Source organism: Syngnathus leptorhynchus, chromosome 13 (assembly GCF_054491065.1).
Source record: "Syngnathus leptorhynchus isolate UIUO chromosome 13, UIUO_Slep, whole genome shotgun sequence".
Classification (NCBI taxonomy): Eukaryota; Metazoa; Chordata; class Actinopteri; order Syngnathiformes; family Syngnathidae; genus Syngnathus; species Syngnathus leptorhynchus.
The window spans coordinates 7,596,270-7,614,905 of NC_141207.1; the positions used below are offsets into that span (position 1 = coordinate 7,596,270).

Here is an 18,636-nt window from a genome sequence, read left to right on the forward strand (position 1 = left end):
ACAATGTTGCTTGCTGATCAGTGTGTTCTTATTGTGACACAAAAAAAAACAATCAACACACAATCATCAGGTCATGCAAAGGAAAATAATTTCAGGGAATTGCTGTGTCAGGGAAAAGAAGCAAAAAAAAAAAAAAAACGGTGTGAAAAAAAAACCCAATTCAGACCACATTTCATCTTTTGTGTCCCAGATTGATGACTTTTGAGATGGATGATGCTCCGCGTCGCTGTGTTGCATTGTCTTATGCGGGTCGACACAAAGAGGGTAGAACACTTATCATCTCAGGCGTATGTATGGAACCGGGAGGAGGGGTTGTCAAAGAAGTCAAGAGGTGGGAGGGGGTTCCCCTCTGATAAAATGTAATGGAGCTAGGCTAATGAGAGCACAGGCAGATGGAGGGTGCCCTCTCCCGTGACGACCAACAACAGCCTCAACCTCCATGCTAACGATGGAAGAAGATGTATTTATTATTTAGACATGCTTGTGTTATATTTGTTGGCTTTTTTTGGGGGGTGATGCTCGGTTGACTTGTAGCAGGTGGCTCACCAGGTTTGGGATTAGTGTTTGGTAGGACATTGTTTGGTGGGAATGGTGCTGTGAATACAAAGGGATTAGTACACAGGGTTGCTTCATTGATTGTGTTGTGTTGTGTTGTGTGTTTGTGGTGGCAGTATGCCGAAGTTGATGGATGCACTGGAGAACCTCCAAAATGATTCCACTGGTGAAATCCGTTGTTTGATGCAAAAATTCTAACAGCCCACGTCTTGTACTTGAAATGTTTCAGAGAAGGAGTAACAACAACAACAAAAAAAATCCCCCCCGCAATCATCTCAATGCCTTGAATCATGTGCCACCATTAGGGCCACACAAAGAACAGTCTGACAAATGACCACTTTACGTCCCTCTTTGACTTTAATGAATTTATATGTTATCTTGGCTCTAATGGAGGCCGCTGCGGAGGGGCTGGCGCGAGGCCATAACAAATGAAAAGCTCTGATTAGCACAGAATGAGCCGAGAAGGGAAAAAAATGCCATTCATCTTGGTTAGCATCCTCCTGAGCTCTTTTATGGGTCGCTGTTACAAGGACGGTGGAGCCGGGGGTGGCGCTCCCATTAGCGGGGCAGCTGAGTGGTCAGCGGCCCCGGCGTTGACGGAGCGTCTGGCCCACTCGCATGGTTCAAGTCAGTGAATGGCTCAGTGCGGCTTGACTCCTGAATAACCTTCGGAGGTACCGGGAGCTTCACCCCTGCGTGACCCCGGCTCTGTGGAGAGAGGGGTGTGTGTAGATGTGTGTGGGAGGTTAGGGGGTCTGCTCCACAGGGGTAGGGAGGGGGGGGGGGGCGCCACACACTCTTAGTCACTCTCACACGAGCAACAGGTAAACATAAGAATGGCTGAAATAAACATCTTGAATATGCAAACAGTCAAGAGCATGAATCATTTGAATATATTGTGAATATAATGTTGATGCACGTGTAACGAGATAAATGATGATTATTTTCAGTGTGTAAAGTATTTGGGATTCCACAAAACATGGTGAACATTTACATGGTGATTGGTGCAGACTCCCATTTACAAACAACAAAATTGAATGTAATTGGTTATTTCCGAACACAGCCAATTATCGTAGTTGATTTTTTTCTGATTATTCAGATAGATAGATAGATAGATAGATAGATAGATAGATAGATAGATAGATAGATAGATAGATAGATAGATAGATAGATAGATAGATAGATAGATAGATAGATAGATAGATAGATAGATAGATAGATAGATAGATAGATAGATAGATAGATAGATAGATAGATAGAAAGAAATAGATATATCATGTGTTCTGCTGAACTTTGCAAGCTGCTTCCAGCAGACATTTCCTTCCCGGATTCTCAGCTGACAGCCTTGAGCTCTTTAATTCTTGGTATTTTTTTTTTTTTTTTGATGGAGCATTCTTCTATTTAATTGCAAAGTAGGCCAGCAAGTTTCGGAGGGGGGGGTGAGAAAGAAACACTCCGATCCACCAGAGCTGCAGCAGAGGCGTTCGGTCCCGATCCTGTTGAAGCTTGATACGGACCACTGCTGTCATTGGGAGAAGTGCTCTTTTTGAGCGGCCCCTCCTCCTCCTCCCTGGCCGGGCCCCCCGGGCTCTAGAGCCGCCTCGCACACTTTTCAGTCCGGTCCGGGAGAGGAATGTGCGGGGATGCCGAGCACCGCTGGCTGTAGGACACCTAGGAAACCTCGACTACAGCACCGTTATGGACAGCCATGATCCGTATGTGCATTTAAGTAAGTACACCTTCTCCTATTTGATTTTTAAAGCCGTCGCGGAGAAAAGCGACAGACAGACAGGAAGGGGCAGTTTTCTGCAGGAGTGCTTCCCCGGCTATGGCGTTCTCTCTCCGGGTTTTCGGCACGCGTAGCCTCGGTCCTAGTGCCGCGATTGCTCCATGGTGATTATTTTTGTGCTGTAAATAAAGTCAGGTGATCTTGGCGGTCAGGCAAGGTCAAAGGTTGGCATTTTAATTGCTCTTATGTAATTTACGACCCCGCTAAACTGTTTGAAATTTAATTTACTGCGTGGAGCACAGAAGAGGCTTCAGAAAACAGACAGCAGAAATGGGTGACACAAACAAACTTGTGGCACAAAGTGGGAACCCCCACTAGACCCCCCCACACCCCCACCTCTCCATACAACGCGGGTCATTTTAGAGGGCATCCATCCCACGGACAGCGTGATGTCATTTTGCTAAGTAAAGCTTCACTCCTGCTCTGACTCGACGACTTTGCCCTTGAACCAGCTGATGGCTTTCTTGTTTTCCCCTTTGCCCTTCTATTAGCAGAATTGTTTATGTGACAGCTTTACAGCCCTGTGGAGTTGGGCAACACGTGGATCACAGTGGGCCAAAGGAGATGGCTTTTGTCTGTTCAATACACTGAATTAACAAGTTGAATTATGCACTTTATTCTGTATGTTTTCCCTATCATCATGTGATGTTGTCTCCTGGCTCATGTGCTGCCAAAAAAAAAAAAGCATCTCGTCTTATAAACGCTTGTTTACTTGTCACTTTGTTGTGTATGGAAACCAAGGGAGAAAAAATTTAATTGACTTAAAAGGAAAGTAAGATCAAATTATTATTTTTTTTGAATTAGCGATTCTTTTGCGCACAACTCGAATGAGCTTTTTTTTTTTTTTTTTTACGTTACAAGACTTGTAAATGTAAACTAAGTGGTATCAGAAAATATCCCTACAGTCATTTGCACTGTTTGCATTCTAGTTTACTCAGCGGCACAAAAACAAGATGTCACATGGCAGGTTTTTCATTTGGGTGTTTCATATTTATGGCCTGGAAGCATTTTTCTCTCAAATATTTACTCAAATGATAAATTTGTTAATGTGTTGGTATAAGCTAATGATAGACACTTTGATAGAAAAGTACGTCAGCCGTAGGAATGGAACTCGTACTTTCTTCATGCATGAACTTTTTTTTTTATTATACTTTGTTGTTTCTCTCAACTCTAGCCAGGTATGAGGCTGTAAAAACTATTTTACTGCAAGAGCTTTTTGCTCTTTAGCATAGTTTCTGAAATTTAAGGAGTCTATGTTTGCCAACTTTTAGTCAGCCAAGGCACATAATTTAAATTCGAAAGATCTCAGCATACCATCATGCAAAAATGATAATAAATGATGTGGTATGCTTTGGAAACTTTACATCTCAATTCTCTTTTTGGCCTAGCGTCTTCTTTAGCGGTTGTAGTCCGAAAGCCAACAATCAATTACCGCAGTGCTTTTTTGTTTTTAAAGTAGAGTGAGTGTAGCAAAAAAATAATGGCAAGGCATTAAATAATAACACAAAATGGGCCTTTGAGCATAAACAACGTCAGTATGCTATCGCTGAAATCTCGACACCACTCACAGAGGCTGGTAATTGTTTCCATAAGCAGTGTGCCCCCAAGGGGGACGCAAGAGACATCTGGATGGGACAACTTGTAAGCAGTAGACCGGATATGGAATATTTCGGCCCTGTGGCATCCCAAATGGCACGATTATTTTTAGTTTCATCATCAGCTTAAAATGCAATTTGCTGGATTTGTGTGTTGTTGAAGACTTTGTTACACTCTGGTCTGATTTAAATTATTGTTATTTTTTTGCAGGAGAATAATTTAAAATGAATGATTAGTTATCTGGACAAGCCCTGTAATTGAAAATGGTTGCGGAATTAATATCACCTCTTAAAAAGTATCTTTCTTGTGATGTTTTACCAGGGCCATAAATGTGATTTGTTGCTTGGACGGATGATTAAATCACAAAATGAAACTTCAAGTTACCACGTGTAGCATGGATGAAACAAGAGCGTCTTGTGTTCTGATCGCTTGGAGGTCTCCTCCTTTTCTCACGGATCTGTTCCAGTAGGTTTAATGAAGGCCCGCCCATCGCTTTGCAGAATAAGCAGCATCTCTTCTTTCTCAGCATTTTTTTTTTTTTTCAAAATTCCCCATTCATCGAAATGAAGTGCTCCCCCCCCCTCCTGCCTTTGATGCTGACAACTTATTTAAGAAGTGGTGACAGTGAAAAAGGGAGAACTCGAAAAGAGGAAGAATCTCAGGGCGGGCTGAAGAAAGCAATCACCCTGTTTGATGTGAACAACCCCGACTGACTCGACACTTCTTCTATGAGTCCGGACTTGCAAACATTACCAGCGACCCGACGGCGGCCACCCCGCCGTCATGTGACTGAAAGAATGCGGCCGTTGCCGTGAGTCTGGGAAGTTTTGAAAACCTGCTCGCTGACTGCCAAGCCCTGCATGCTAGTTAGTTCCCCACCCACTCCCCCAGAGATAAATAAACCACACAGGTAGAGGGTGTGGTTCTTGGCAGGTTTACTCAAGGATTCTCGCTACTTGAGCCCCAATGCATTAGCACACAATGCATGCGCTAGTATTGAGTGTGTGTCGTTCTGTGGCGGTGGAAAAGGCTGCTTGACTGGATTGTGTGTGTTTGTGTGTGTGTGTGTGTGTGTGTGTGTGTGTGTGTGTGTGTGTGTGTGTGTGTGTGTGTGTGTGTGTGTGTGTGTGTGTGCGTGTGTGTATGGGCACATGTGCTTATTGTGAGAACAGAGTTGAGGGAAAAGAAGGGGGCGCAGTGAGGTCATTCTCAGGGCTAATTGTCAGTAATTAGTCATTAGCGAAGAAGGTCAAAGCCTTGATTTAATTCCAGATTGAATCAAGCAAAGAGGACCTTGGAAAAGGTTGCAACGGTGTTTGCTCGTGAGGTGCATTTTGAAATAGTCTTCATTAATTGTGCAATAACTGCATGCAATCCGCACAAACTCGAACTTCCACCGGCTGGCTGGCTGAGTGTTTGCTTGTTTTGAGTGCTCTATTGACTTGTGGATTTTAGAACTCCCCCCCCCCCGTATAGGAATTTAATAATCATTTTTCGGGTCAAAATATCCCCAATCGTAATATTTTTATTAAAGTAAAAATACGGCAAATTTAACTATGGGCGTCAATTCACTGTGTTTATATGCGCCACCATATTTGATCATAACATAGAATGCAGTCAGGAATGATTTCACTTTCTCCTGCTGGGGTTTATTAAATCTTGGAATGTTGTGTGTCTCCTGCTGGTCTTCTCGCATCTCTTTTGCCAGATTGCAGCCTGCGAGGTGATCTGATTACTGCTGGTGGCCCTCATCCAAGTGCCGTATGGACATTTGATGCACAAGGTGCATGTACAGGCCTTTGCTCAGCATGCTTATGTTTATTTATAAGGCTGGAAGGGCATCAGGTGAATTTTTGATATGATGGCAGGAGGCGTTGAAGAAGCAGCTGCCTACTTCTGCTAGGGACAGCTTGTATTTTCTAGTGATTAGAATTAAGAAGTGTCTTGGAAACTTCTCAAAGCACTTCTTAAATCCAAAATTGAGAACTGTTTGTTCCAGAATAGTTGGTGCAGAAAGATACAGAGAAGACCTGAGTTATTAACTTGATGTGAGAGCTACATGCTAGCATTGAACTGATCAATTCTTTAAAAAAAATGACATGAAGCTAACAATGTTAAATTCCTGATTTAATATGTCATTATTGTATGTTTTTATAAAGTACATTACTATATTGTTATGTTTCTTGTTAAAAAAGACTTGTTCTTGTTGTTTTGTTGGAAGGCTGAACAGATTAGTGGCATTTCCATTCATTGCAATGAGGAAGCATGATTTGAGCTGTATCAACTCGAATCACAAGGCACCACTGTACTTTTTTAAGCTCTTTTCAGTGTCCTTGCTTCCTTTTACCAACGTTCAGACTAAACCCGCATTCTCCTCATGGGTTTTGCAGTTTATTTAAGTTCCCTCAGGCTTTGCCATGCATTGTTCTTCTTTGACTTTAAGGTATATTTTGGGCCTGTGTTTGCATCTGGCTTTTCGCTTTGCTCTCTGTTTACTTGACCACTGTCCAGTATTCGAACAAGACAATTCCTGACTTCCTGGAATGCTATACATGAGAAACGCTTGCGCTAAGGACACACGCATATTAATAACCACAAGCACACGGGCAACCGACCATGTCACAACTGGCCCATTTTTCTTCATGACATCAAAGAGAATTACAGATGTTTGGAGGAAGGTAGAAGACGGAGGTGAAAATTCTTTAGGCCTCTTCTTGTCACTTTTTTTCCCGGAATTCACAGCTCATTTGTCATACATTTCAAATCAGCCACTGGCCAGTGGTTCACACACTTACAAGTACCACCCTAAAAAAAAAGTTAAAAACCAAATTTTCCCTAAAGAGGAAATGGAAACATATAAGTTAAATACAACTGAACTGTAGTTACTGGTAATTCTTTCACATACCACTAGAGGGAGTATTTTCGCATACCAGCGTAGACAAGAGTTTGGAAAATTGTTCGCACACAAGCTAGCTGGTGGCTAACGGAAAGCCCCACAACCACCTGGTAAGGCGTCATATGAATCTTTTTTGGGGGGGGGGGGTCGGGGGGACATTAAGGCGCCTGCCTTAACAGCCTTTGGCTATGGAAGCTGTCCACCATGTATTAATGTCTGATCCCTTTTAAGAAGCTGTAATTGGAAACTACCTCTTATACTCTAAGTGTGATTCCCCCCATTCCCGCTTTAATGCCCCCCCCCCCCCATTTGCCACCCTGCACTATAACAGGTGTCCCTGCACAGTTTTAGCCACCGCCGGAGGTATAGAGAAACACGAGTGGGCGTCCCAAGAGCTGATTTGTGTCATCAGTCGGACAGCAAAGAGTTCCTATGGGATTGATCTCCCGGGAAGGATAATCTGCCTAATCTTGTAACTGGACTGATGGACTCCGCCTCTTTTTTTTTTGGTCTTCCACCACTCCCCCTTTCCTCCTCCTCCTCCTCCTTACCATTCCTAAAAAGTAGCAAGGATCCGGAGTTTCCGCCTCATATTTAGTTTGTCAGCTCAGCATCAGTCAAGTCGGACGCCGCGCACGGCGACTGGCGTCCTGCCAGCTCGCAACCGAAAGCATGTGGCAACCTGCGGCATCACCTGCAGCTGGATGTGGCGCCGGGCGGGAACTGTGTTATGGCCACTGTGAGTAGTTGACTCGTTGCGTCCTTGGAGGGAATAATAGAAAGCAGATCAGGGTCACTTGTGTGTTTATATTTCTTTTTTTTTTTTGCTCTGGGTTTTTCCCACACATAGTTAGACTCGCTAATGGATGCATTATGGTAATACCTCTAATCCCTGGACGCTCTTTAAAAAACTCATCTTCCCAGGGTAGAAACTCTCAACACAAATAATGTCTGCTGCTTTTTTGCTTTTAAGTTTTCCGTTGCGGATTACACAACTAACTAGAAGATTCTGTAGTTGTCTTTTATCTAGCCTGGAACGAAACTTCAAGATGATAATACTGTACTCGTATCCGCTTTTACAAAAATGGATTTTGAAAACATTTTTAAAATGACTTAATCCTTAAATCATATGGTTTTGAATCTGTACCTCAAAACTTTATTCGTATGTTTTGAATCTTCATTCATATTATTCGCCGTAATAATAAAGGATACCTGCAAATTATTATTGGGGGCGGGGCCTAAATAATACACAGGTGTGTGTTATACACAGTATTTTTAATTATAATAATGATCAATATTGCATTTGAATTGATTAAAATAAGATGCTCGCCCGCAAGTGAGGATAAGTGTCAGGTAGAAAATGAATGGACGTCTCAGTCCAATGTTTACTCGTGGTCTCAATTACGGGGAAGCCTTCTCCTCAAAGGGGAACCCCCCCGACCTTTCCCCCCCTCCCCCAACACGTGTTGCTTCGTCCTTGGCTATCTGTTTGTCTCTCAACGCGTTTCCCTTCCGATTGGCCCGCTCCATCCTGCTTTTTGCATCTGCTGTCCGTCAGCCAGCATCCTTCCGTCAACGCTTGCTCTGCTTTTTTTTTTTTGCTTTCCTACTCCTTCCTGTGTTTGAAGAGATGTGTCGGGAGGTGTTGACATGAGCTTCGTTTGCCCACGTACTGTACTCGGACAATTATCGGGTATCTGTGCTCGTCTCCTCATTGTGCCGTTTTATTTTAGCGTCATTGTGTTGATGTTGTTTTGATTTTCATTTCTCCCAGACTGCTTCGGCAGATCAGTCTAGAAGTGAGCTGATTTGTATGTGTTTGAAACTTTTTATCAAGTTTTTATCTCAGTCCTGTCAGCCCTGGCCTCCACATCGATCCTCGCTGCCTCTGTGTAAAAAAAAAAACAACCCAACAACTTTGAAGTCTGTCTACTTTGTGTATTTGAGGGGGGGGGGGGTTGATATTCTATGTACTAGTTGGACTTCTACTTAATTTTCCTATTATTGCACTAAACAGAAACAGAAAAGGGGTTGGCTTTTGTTGAAAATAGAGCAGAGGTCGTTCATCTTCTTTTCAGGGAAAGTTTGTGTGTTCACTCGAGAGTTCACCACGGGGCAGAATTGTGGGGTCAAAGGAGTTCACTGGTCCAAGTTGTTTGTGTTATTACAGCCGCATGGTTTGAGGACCAACTCGTTTCTTTTACGGTATAGTTAAGAAATGATGTACCTTTCCTGTGATAGGCAGCAGAATTATTTTATGGTGGCTTAGTAAGAAAATATAAAGTTTTATTTGTTTACCCTCAGGGAAGCTGTCAGATACACAGAATCGTATTTTTCGTTTTATAAGATGCACTTAAATCCTTTAATTTAGTGCCGTTGTGCGTTTTAAATCGAGATAGACCAATTATCATCTGGACAGATTATTGGCGCCAATGTTTGACATTTTTTTTATTAAACATCTGACAGCTGATAAGAGATCAATTTAAAACTGATTAGTGAGCTAATTTGATCTGCTAACTTTATTTTTTTTTATATATATATTTTTTTTAAATCCCCCCCCACTAAAAAAAAAAGAACTAATCAAGCAAATGCAGTCACATGCTCTGTCTGAAAACATTTATCCATCTGTTCAACATGTCGATCGATCTCCGCACCACAGGGGTTTCTCAATTGGTGGTCGACCATCCTTTGCCAGACTGAGAGATTACATGTGTGTTCCAGTAGGATCATGTTAGCTTTTGGGTGAAAAAAAAAAAAAAAAAAAGCAGATTCCATGCGGGACGTTGCCCCCGCCATCCATCAATCTGTCCGTCCCTCTCACGCTGTCTGCCTCCCTCCTCTCTTCGGCCTCCCACCTTCTTGACAGCTGGCCTGCTGAGCTGCACATACTTACCCAGGGATAAGAGGATTTAGTGACACAAATGATCAGGCATCAACCTCATTTAGCAAAGAAATGAATGTTTATGTTGCGCGTGTGGCGGGGGGGGGGAGTTGCGTATTTTCCACAACGGCCTCCTCGTTTGGGAGACTTGGTAATTACAGTACATGTCCGCCCAAGGTAATGAGCTCTGCAGACTGTCTGCTTGATTACTTTAGGCTTCCTTCTGCTTTCTATCTTTTGGTTCGATGACAGACTAGCTTGACCACAACAAACGGAGTCCAGGAGACAACAGGTATATAGAACAGATGGAAGTTGGTAAAGAGCTAATCCGGTCTTTATTAGAAGGCACGTGTTGTTTTGGATTCGATGTGTTGCCATCATTCCACTCCCACGCTGTACTCCGGAGAGGAGATATTATTAGTTAGTCGGCCGCGGGCTTATTGAATTATATCGCGGTGGAGTGCTCCATCCACTTAGCGGTGTAATTAACAGTGAGGAATTCGGAGGGCTTTCATTTTGGTCAACCTGTTGATCTTCACATCAAGGCGCGGATATTTTCTGCGATAAAAATGAAAAAAATCAATTTTGATTGAAAAAAATGTGTCAAGTTGCACCGAATCGGATTGTTAATCGTTTAATCGTATTTTGTCGGAGAGATGATCAGTCCTTATGGGTAAAAGACAATTTGATGTTGTTGTTTTTTTTATACACGGCGTGCTAAAAAGATTCAAGGAGGGTTCGATTTGAAATCGGCACGATTCAGTTGGACTCGGTGGTATTACGATTCCATTCGAAATGGCTCAGTTCGCGACCTTTTTGTTGTCACTTTTACATACATCTGCATTAACTGTCAATTCTGTTAAAGTCCCATTTTAATATATATCTCTTGCCAATAAAATCAAATTTGATCTCCATATATTTAAAAGATATACAATGAGCCGTGTAAGCAAATTGGACTTCTTTTGAACACGGTTCAGGAGTTTGGCAAGAGTCGACCTTTGCTTTGCAGTCACCGGGTGGCCTTCGCTGCTCTCATCTGTTTGCTCTCAAATAGATGCTTGCGTCCTCGCAGCGACATATTGGCTTGGCCCGAGTCCATCAGACAAGAATCAATGGAACAAATCTGGACTGGATGGTTTCACAAGATGATTGTATGTCTCACAATGTCTGATAATGCTCTTTTTGTGAGATGCCTGGTAGATGACAACCGGAGAGTGAGATGGAGGAGATAAAATGTTCATTTTTTTGTTTTCCCAACTCTCCCATATCCTCAAGCCTAAAACTTGCAGTTAGCGAATGGTCAAATCTGTAAATATCGTCGAGTTGATGGATGTGAGAGCGTGTTGACGAATTGTTGGCTGAGCTCACGATATCGCCGTGCTATTTCTCGCACTCATGCACTTCCAGAATAGACTACAATACATCTTCGCAAGGCCTGGTGAGAATTTCTCATCCGCATTAAGACAAGCGTCACGGCGTAGAATGAAAACAGGACTGCCCGTTTATTACATAATCTTTTTTGTATTAAAGACTGAACTACATTGTGCCTTTTGTTGCATTGTTAGCTTGCGTTCTGTTCAATCTCAGAGTTGTAAGTGGCAATACATACAGTATTTGCCTTGTGGGGATCACTTATAGCATACTCGGAGAATGTGGGAGGCGGTCAGTCAGGGGACAGTAGCTTCTGTACGAAACAGGAAGTTGCGCAACATCTGTTCTTTAACATCCAGAACAGGAGTGAATGACCACTTGGATGATTCCATGTTTCTAACTTTCACAATAGTTTGCCGTCAATCAAATTAAGGAGGATCACTGTTGTTGCGTAATACGAGCATATTATTAATTATTAGATGATGGGAGATGATAACGGGAGGACCCTATCCGAATAAAAAAACAGCGCTGTCATTTGAACAAGATTGCGTGCGTCACACCCGCATGACATTTATACCACATGCCTCATCATTAGTAACATTTCCCCCCCCCAAAAAAAATTATTTGAGTCACAGCCCTGAGAGGAGTGTGCAGCCCACATGGCAACCTTTCTACTCGATATGAATGGCGTCGGTGACAACAAACTGCCTGAAAGCTACAGCACATGCATGAAATGACACTCGGTGTGTCCTGTTGCCCTGTTGACTGACACGTTTCCTAAGTAGGTCATCTATGCAAATGCCAGCCTGTCAGTTCACATCAATAGATTCCAAAGCAAGGTCAGCACTGTGGCACAAAAGTCAGGAAAGCTGTTTTGTGAATAGAATTTAGTGTTTAGGATTACAGTAAAAAAAATATATTGATTTTTTTTCTTTTAATAACCGACTAATAATAGTAGGGACCAACAGATATGGATTTATTTTATGCAGAAAAAAAATTCCATAAATTTGCCGTTTCAAAGCTATAAATATCCTTTTTACGATCGTCGCACATTCATTAACGCTGCTTAGCCATGTGTTGATCACAAACGCATGTTAGCAAATAGCGGGTGGCGCTAAGCTCACTTGAACGGCTTCAACGTGCAAATCTCATGACTCAGCGCTTTCACGATTTATATGTAATCCATTTACACCCATTCATGGATATTCATTTATTTATTTTTTTATTGCCATGACTTTGATTCACATTGTCATTCTAACGGGAAACGCCTTCATCTTGCAGATTCAACCGGGCCAATGAGCACGGCCCATTCCCACGCCCCGCCGATGGGCGGCATGGTGGGCCACCCGTCGGTCATCAGCACCGCCAGGCACTTGCCGTCGCCCATGTCGTCTATGGGCTCGCACATGAATGGCTTGGCCTCACCTTACTCCGTCATCACCTCGTCTCTGGGCTCCCCTGCCGTATCGTTGCCGTCCACGCCCAACTTGAACTTCGGACCGCTCGGAAGTCCGCAGGTGAGGGGAAAGTGATTGGATGTTATCTCAAGAAATACAATCGACCTTTTACACTGTCTATTGCTTTTTTTCCCTCCAACATGTTCATCAGGTTAGCATCTATGTCAAACTGGTTTGGTTTTTCATTCGTTTAAAGGTTGTAGCTCGAGCCAGCGTGTTGGACTCGCATACCAGGGATTTCCTCGAGCTCATGCTCACCGTGGACTGACCTTTGAATCTGTGGCCCTTGAGGTCATCCCTGCGTCTGTTGTCATGTGAGCGGACTTATACGCAGTCCTGCCATTAGCCATTTAATGAGCTACTCCACGAAAGAGCGAGCGAGCAAGAGAGAGCGAGAGAGAGAGAGAGAGAGGCAAAATGAGCAGCCTTTATGATTGTGTATTTTCTTATGCTCTATTTACCTCGATGGCGCCGGCCTTTGTGTGGTTCTATCGTCTATTTTTCTAATCGTTTTTCACGCTCCATACATGCTTGTTTTCAATGTACGCAGCACTTTTATACCCCCCCCCCCAGGACATGTAGGTTACAACTGTGTGTGGATATAAAGTGTGTCAGAAAAGTTTCAGGACAAGCTAATGGATATTCAATGACCACAGAATCTTGTTGAACGTCCGCAAACATATCCCACAGACACTCTACATGCGTTGTATATTTCTTTCTTGTGTTTGATTTCACAGTTTACATGCTCAGTATATTCATTTTTAAACACTTTATTTTTTTCATTTCAAGTTTAGTTCTCAGGAGTCCGATCCTCCCGAATAGAATGTAAAGTTCTAGAACTGTACGTCTGTTGGCTCTTGAGTCCCGCGCATTCTGCTGTATGTTTTTCCATATTGTATCAAAAATGTATGATGCATCAATAATCCAACATTTGAAGCATGTTGTTATGGTATATGTCTGCAGCTGAATGGAAAACCAAACCGTTTAGAGTTGCAACACGGGTGAGATTAATTATGAGTGAAATCTGTGAACGATTGCGGCGAAAAACACTCGCTGCTAAAAGGGGAGGCGATGTGGATCCTCATTAAAAGTACAAGTGTCTACTTACGGGAAAGAATCTTACGCGTGCTCGTTTCAGTCGGAAGGTCACCACCGCAGAGGTTTGGGGATGAGCCCGCCCGCCATTAGTCGTGCGTCGGAGGAGAGCGAACATTGTAAATAAGTGATAGGAAAAGCCTGAGGTGACGGAGATGCGGGTTCTTTATGTCACAACGCATCAAATATATAGAACACAAGGGCATTTGTAGGTCGATGTTTCCAGCTGGGATGCAGATGTTTTGCACATAAACAGCAGAAAAAAAAATGCTGCTTGGCTTTTGTCAACATAAGAGGGTCAAAGGACGTGATCGTGATAATGAAAACATTTTGAGCGAGAAGCGTTGCATTTCTTATTTCATTTGGCGCAAAACTCAAGTGAGTAAATCCTTGCTTACATTTTGGAGAAATATTTTAAAGTGAGCCAAAAGCTTTACTCGACAGTTTTCAGTCGAATTCACGCTTTTTCCTTTTCGCCTCTGTTTAAGAACGACAACTCAGCGACCATGTGACTGGCCTCATGTGCCTCTCCCAGACTTGGAAACATTAAGAAACCTGCATGACAAGCCTCAGTGAGAACAGTCAGCTCTCCCACTGAGCGGGCATGTGACACACTTTCACAATGAAATTGCGAGGGTGCGGCGTCGGGGTGGGTGGGTGGGCAGAAGACAAAACGAGTAGGGAAAAACAACAAAAACAGGAACATGTCACAAGACCACCTCACACCATTCACTTTTACTTCCCCCCTCCGCTTCCTGTCCTTCGACTCGAGTTGACTGTCCTCTTCCCGTTTGTGCTCCTCAGATGAACTCTATGAACAGCGTGAGCAGCTCGGAGGACATCAAGCCTCCGCCGGGCCTGCAGAACCTGGGGGGCATCAACTACCAGTGCCCGAGCCCTGGGGGGATGTCAAAGCACATCTGCGCCATCTGCGGAGACCGTTCCTCAGGTGACCTGGAGGGCAGACGCTCCCCACGAAGCTTCCTTCCCTTCAGTTAAAGGTGACGTCTTTCCTTTTGTACGTGCGCAGGGAAACATTACGGCGTGTACAGCTGCGAGGGATGCAAAGGCTTCTTCAAGAGGACCGTACGCAAAGATCTCACTTACACTTGTCGAGACAGTAAAGAGTGCCTGATCGACAAGCGCCAGCGCAACCGCTGTCAGTATTGCCGATACCAGAAGTGCCTGGCCATGGGCATGAAGAGAGAAGGTTAGCAACGACATAAAACAAACTAGTATACTGTATATTATGTGACACATGAAATACATCATTTAGCATTATTTTTGCTATTTTAATTTGTATCCACAAGCTCGCGCTCATATCCCACAAAATTAGGTAGAGTGGATAAAAAAAGTCTACACACCCCTCTTCATATACACATCATTTTCCAAATCTGTCCAATTCAATTAAAAAAGCAATTCTGACAGTAACAGTAAAACAGATCAGATTGCAAAAGTGTGCACACCCCCATAACTGAGACGTGGCTGTGTTCAGATGTATTCAATCACATTCGAATTTATCATGCTAAACGGAATCAGTAGACACCATCCCCAACCATCGGTTCCGAGGCCGTTTGGTACCGTTTATTTCTTGAAATAATTTTTGGGATCTTATGTAAATGACTGCAAAAAGATAAATGTGTGTGCGTGTGTATGCGTGTGTGCTTATGTTGTAGCGGTACAGGAAGAGAGGCAGCGTGGGAAAGAGCGTGGGGAGAATGAGGTGGAGTCGACTAGCAGTTTTAATGAGGAGATGCCTGTGGACAAGATTCTAGACGCTGAGCTGGCCGTGGAACCCAAGACGGAGTCGTACTCGGACGGCAGCCCCGGCAATTCGGTAAGCGTTCAACATAGTCATGACCACCACTGTAAGGTTTGTAAGGTTTCATTTGTGTGAATGCCACAAGGTGGCGCCAAAAGAGAAAGCGGTAATTAGTATAAGTAAAAGTGGGAGTCGCTGATGGTGTAGGGTTGCCTGTCTTGAGTGCCGATACCGTGAGTTCGATTCCCGCATATGACGGTGTAAATGTGAGAACGAAAAAATAAAAGTATGTTGAAATGACTGCATAAACTAATCAATTTATATGGTAGTTACACATGACAGCAAGCTAGCTAGCCGGCTAGCTCGTCGGCTTGACCAAGTGGATGGAAGCTGGGGTCACAGAGTCCAATCGGTACACTCTATTCCTTGTCCTGTTTCTCTTGGTCTCGATTTCCAAATGAGCTCCGAGGAATGATTGCTTCATGTTGGAGCAAAAATTCTTCTTATATTCCTATCCATGTGATCCAAGATACTTTGTACTTGCCAAAACCTCGTTCGCAAGTCTCGAGAGAACGTTACTGTTGTGTAAAAGCATCCTAAAATGGGCTTTGCTGAACACTTTTCGTGTTGTCTTGACTTTTGTTCTGGAATGCCTGCTCAACCTCCCCGTTTGTCCGCCTGTAGACCAACGACCCCGTCACCAACATCTGCCAAGCGGCGGACAAGCAGCTCTTCACGTTAGTGGAGTGGGCCAAGAGGATTCCCCACTTCTCAGAACTCCCCCTAGATGACCAGGTCATCCTATTACGAGCAGGTAAACCCCATTCTGTGTATACGTTCATATATACACATATATATTTTTCCCCCGTGTGTTATGCTTCCAAACCACAAATATTTTGATGACGCTGCCTCGCCTCACCTCTTCTATACGTCTCATCATGAGAAAAGCGTGTGAGAGAATTAGAAATGCTGCGGGCCATGGAATGTCAAAAGCATGTGATACATCACAATTATAAAATGTTTAACTGAGTCAAAAAAATGGGGCGGGGTAACTTCTTTTAGTATGTTTGTTTTTTGATACGCCTTTCTCCATTAGCAGTTACAACAATACAAAATGATGATTTGTTGCAAATTATTTTGCAGACTCCTAACTCACTGTGTGTGGTCCTGGGAGCCCAATTTAAGAACCACTAATTTAGTGAATATCACGCATCAGATTTTAAATGACAAGCTGCTCATGGTGGTTGTCGGTCATCCTCAGGCAGGCCATCTATTTAAGTCCCTTAACAGTCACTTGACATATTTACCATTTAGCTAAATGGAGCAGTGAAGACCAAAATAGCCCAGAAATCAGCATGGTGTTTGCAACTGAGGAAACACTGACCTCTTCTGGTGGGAAATATGCTTGCAAGAGGAAGTCATATTTCATGGAAAAAAAACATGATGTACAGCTGAAGATTTCAGCCTGAAATCCTATGAAATTCATTTTTATAAAAATCTTTTCAACTTTGTTTTCTTTTTTTCCTCCCTTACAGGCTGGAACGAGCTACTCATCGCGTCCTTCTCTCATCGGTCGGTGACGGTGAAAGATGGAATCTTACTGGCCACGGGCCTCCACGTCCATAGAAGTAGTGCCCACAGCGCTGGGGTGGGCTCCATCTTTGACAGGTTGGGCACAAAGCTTTCACACTTAGATACAATTTATATTCAATATCAAATGTGATAATAAAGAAGTCAGCAGTTTCAAATGTATTCAATGCCTAATGTTTGTGGATTCTTTAATTGATGAAGGGCATGAATTTGATATTATTGCAGAGTACTGACAGAGCTGGTGTCCAAAATGAAGGATATGCAGATGGATAAAACGGAGCTGGGTTGCTTGCGGGCCATTGTCCTGTTCAACCCAGGTCAGTGCTTTTTTTTTTTTTTTTTTTATCGGTCCTTCGTAAATATAACCATAGCTAGCTATCTGGAATTATGTTGTCATTTATTATTAAAAATAAATATGCCTAGTCAGATATTTAATTTTATGCTATACAAATAAACTTGACTTGACTTGACTTGAATGGATAAAAATGTAAAAAATATATATAAAACAAGTGTTTCTTTCCTCTGCCGCTAGAGGGAGCCCTACACTTTGAGTATCACTGAAGAGTTGAGAACGTATGAAACGAGATTTTCATTTTAAATGTTTTTAGTAATTAGAATAATAAATAAATAGAATATGAGGAATGTAATATTGAATAATAAAACTCAAAATCGCTAATGGCCATGGCTGTTGCTAATGTTGGCTTTGTTTGATTCAGATGCAAAAGGTTTGTCCAACCCAACGGAGGTGGAGGCATTGAGGGAAAAGGTGTACGCCTCACTGGAATCTTACACTAAACAGAAATATCCGGACCAGCCTGGAAGGTGAGAATTACCGTTTCTGATGTTTAGCAAATTTCACGTCAACAAATATTTGCATTACTTAATCACATTTTGTGGGATTATTTTATCTTGATGAATGCTTATACATGAACCTAAGTCCTTAGTAAGTGTTCATAATCAAATACATCACTGTTGTGTGTTATTCTGGTGTTTCAGGTTTGCCAAGCTGCTGCTTCGTCTGCCCGCGTTGCGCTCCATCGGCCTCAAGTGCTTGGAGCACCTTTTCTTCTTCAAACTCATCGGAGACACGCCCATCGACACCTTCCTCATGGAGATGCTGGAAGCGCCGCATCAGATCACATGACCCAAGTCAAACACCCCCTCTTGTAAATAGCCCTTGTCAGCAATATAAAGATGGAGTGAGGGAGGGAGGGAAGGACACTGCAATTGCAAAGTTGAATATTTTATAACAATTAAAAAACAACAACGGTGTAATTAAATCCAAAATGGGATTTCAACGCTGCGGTGAGGACTGAGTACAAGCGTCATGTTTTTTTGTAAATAGATTATTGCAGGTGTCTGTTTCGAAAGAATTCCAATGCATTTGAAAAGGAATCAGATTATATTCATAGAGTAAATGTATAAAGTAAAATTTTAAGTAAAAAAAAAGAAAAACTACATTTCTTAAAACATATGAGTATTCTTACAGAATAAAGTTATTAAGAAATACACTATTTGTCATGTCTACAATATGTCCTGTGTATCCACTGAATATATTCAAATTAGTTCCATTCTTAACCACTAGATGAGGCTGTAGAGCTTATTTTATTATTGTTCCCCTCAGGAATAGTCTGAAACCATAGC

General features: G+C 42.7%; 1 protein-coding gene across 3 annotated transcripts; it reads left to right on the forward strand.

The window, feature by feature from the left end:
* Positions 1-2,055: 2,055 nt before the first annotated feature.
* rxrgb (retinoid X receptor, gamma b) lies at positions 2,056-18,512 on the forward strand. Of its 3 annotated transcripts, XM_085927837.1 has the most exons (11): positions 7,168-7,575; positions 12,370-12,605; positions 14,445-14,589; positions 14,671-14,850; positions 15,317-15,477; positions 16,087-16,216; positions 16,938-17,070; positions 17,218-17,309; positions 17,709-17,814; positions 17,930-17,935; positions 17,999-18,512. In XM_085927837.1, the coding sequence occupies exons 1-11, from the start codon at positions 7,509-7,511 to the stop codon at positions 18,240-18,242; spliced, it is 1,500 nt and encodes a 499-aa protein (XP_085783963.1). In that variant the 5' UTR covers positions 7,168-7,508; the 3' UTR covers positions 18,243-18,512. The 3 variants fall into 3 exon arrangements, with proteins under 3 accessions (XP_085783962.1, XP_085783963.1, XP_085783961.1); XM_085927836.1 differs by lacking the exons at positions 7,168-7,575; positions 17,930-17,935 and adding an exon at positions 2,056-2,284 and having other exon boundaries at positions 17,989-18,509; XM_085927835.1 differs by lacking the exon at positions 17,930-17,935 and having other exon boundaries at positions 7,175-7,575; positions 17,989-18,510.
* Positions 18,513-18,636: the final 124 nt, after the last annotated feature.

Coding starts and splice junctions, on each gene's coding strand:
- rxrgb (XM_085927837.1), top strand. CDS start 7,509: ATGTGGCAACCTGCGGCATCACCTGCAGCTGGATGTGGCGCCGGGCGG. Junction 14,590..14,670: donor CTGCGGAGACCGTTCCTCAG/GTGACCTGGAGG, acceptor GTACGTGCGCAG/GGAAACATTACGGCGTGTAC. Junction 14,851..15,316: donor CATGGGCATGAAGAGAGAAG/GTTAGCAACGAC, acceptor CTTATGTTGTAG/CGGTACAGGAAGAGAGGCAG.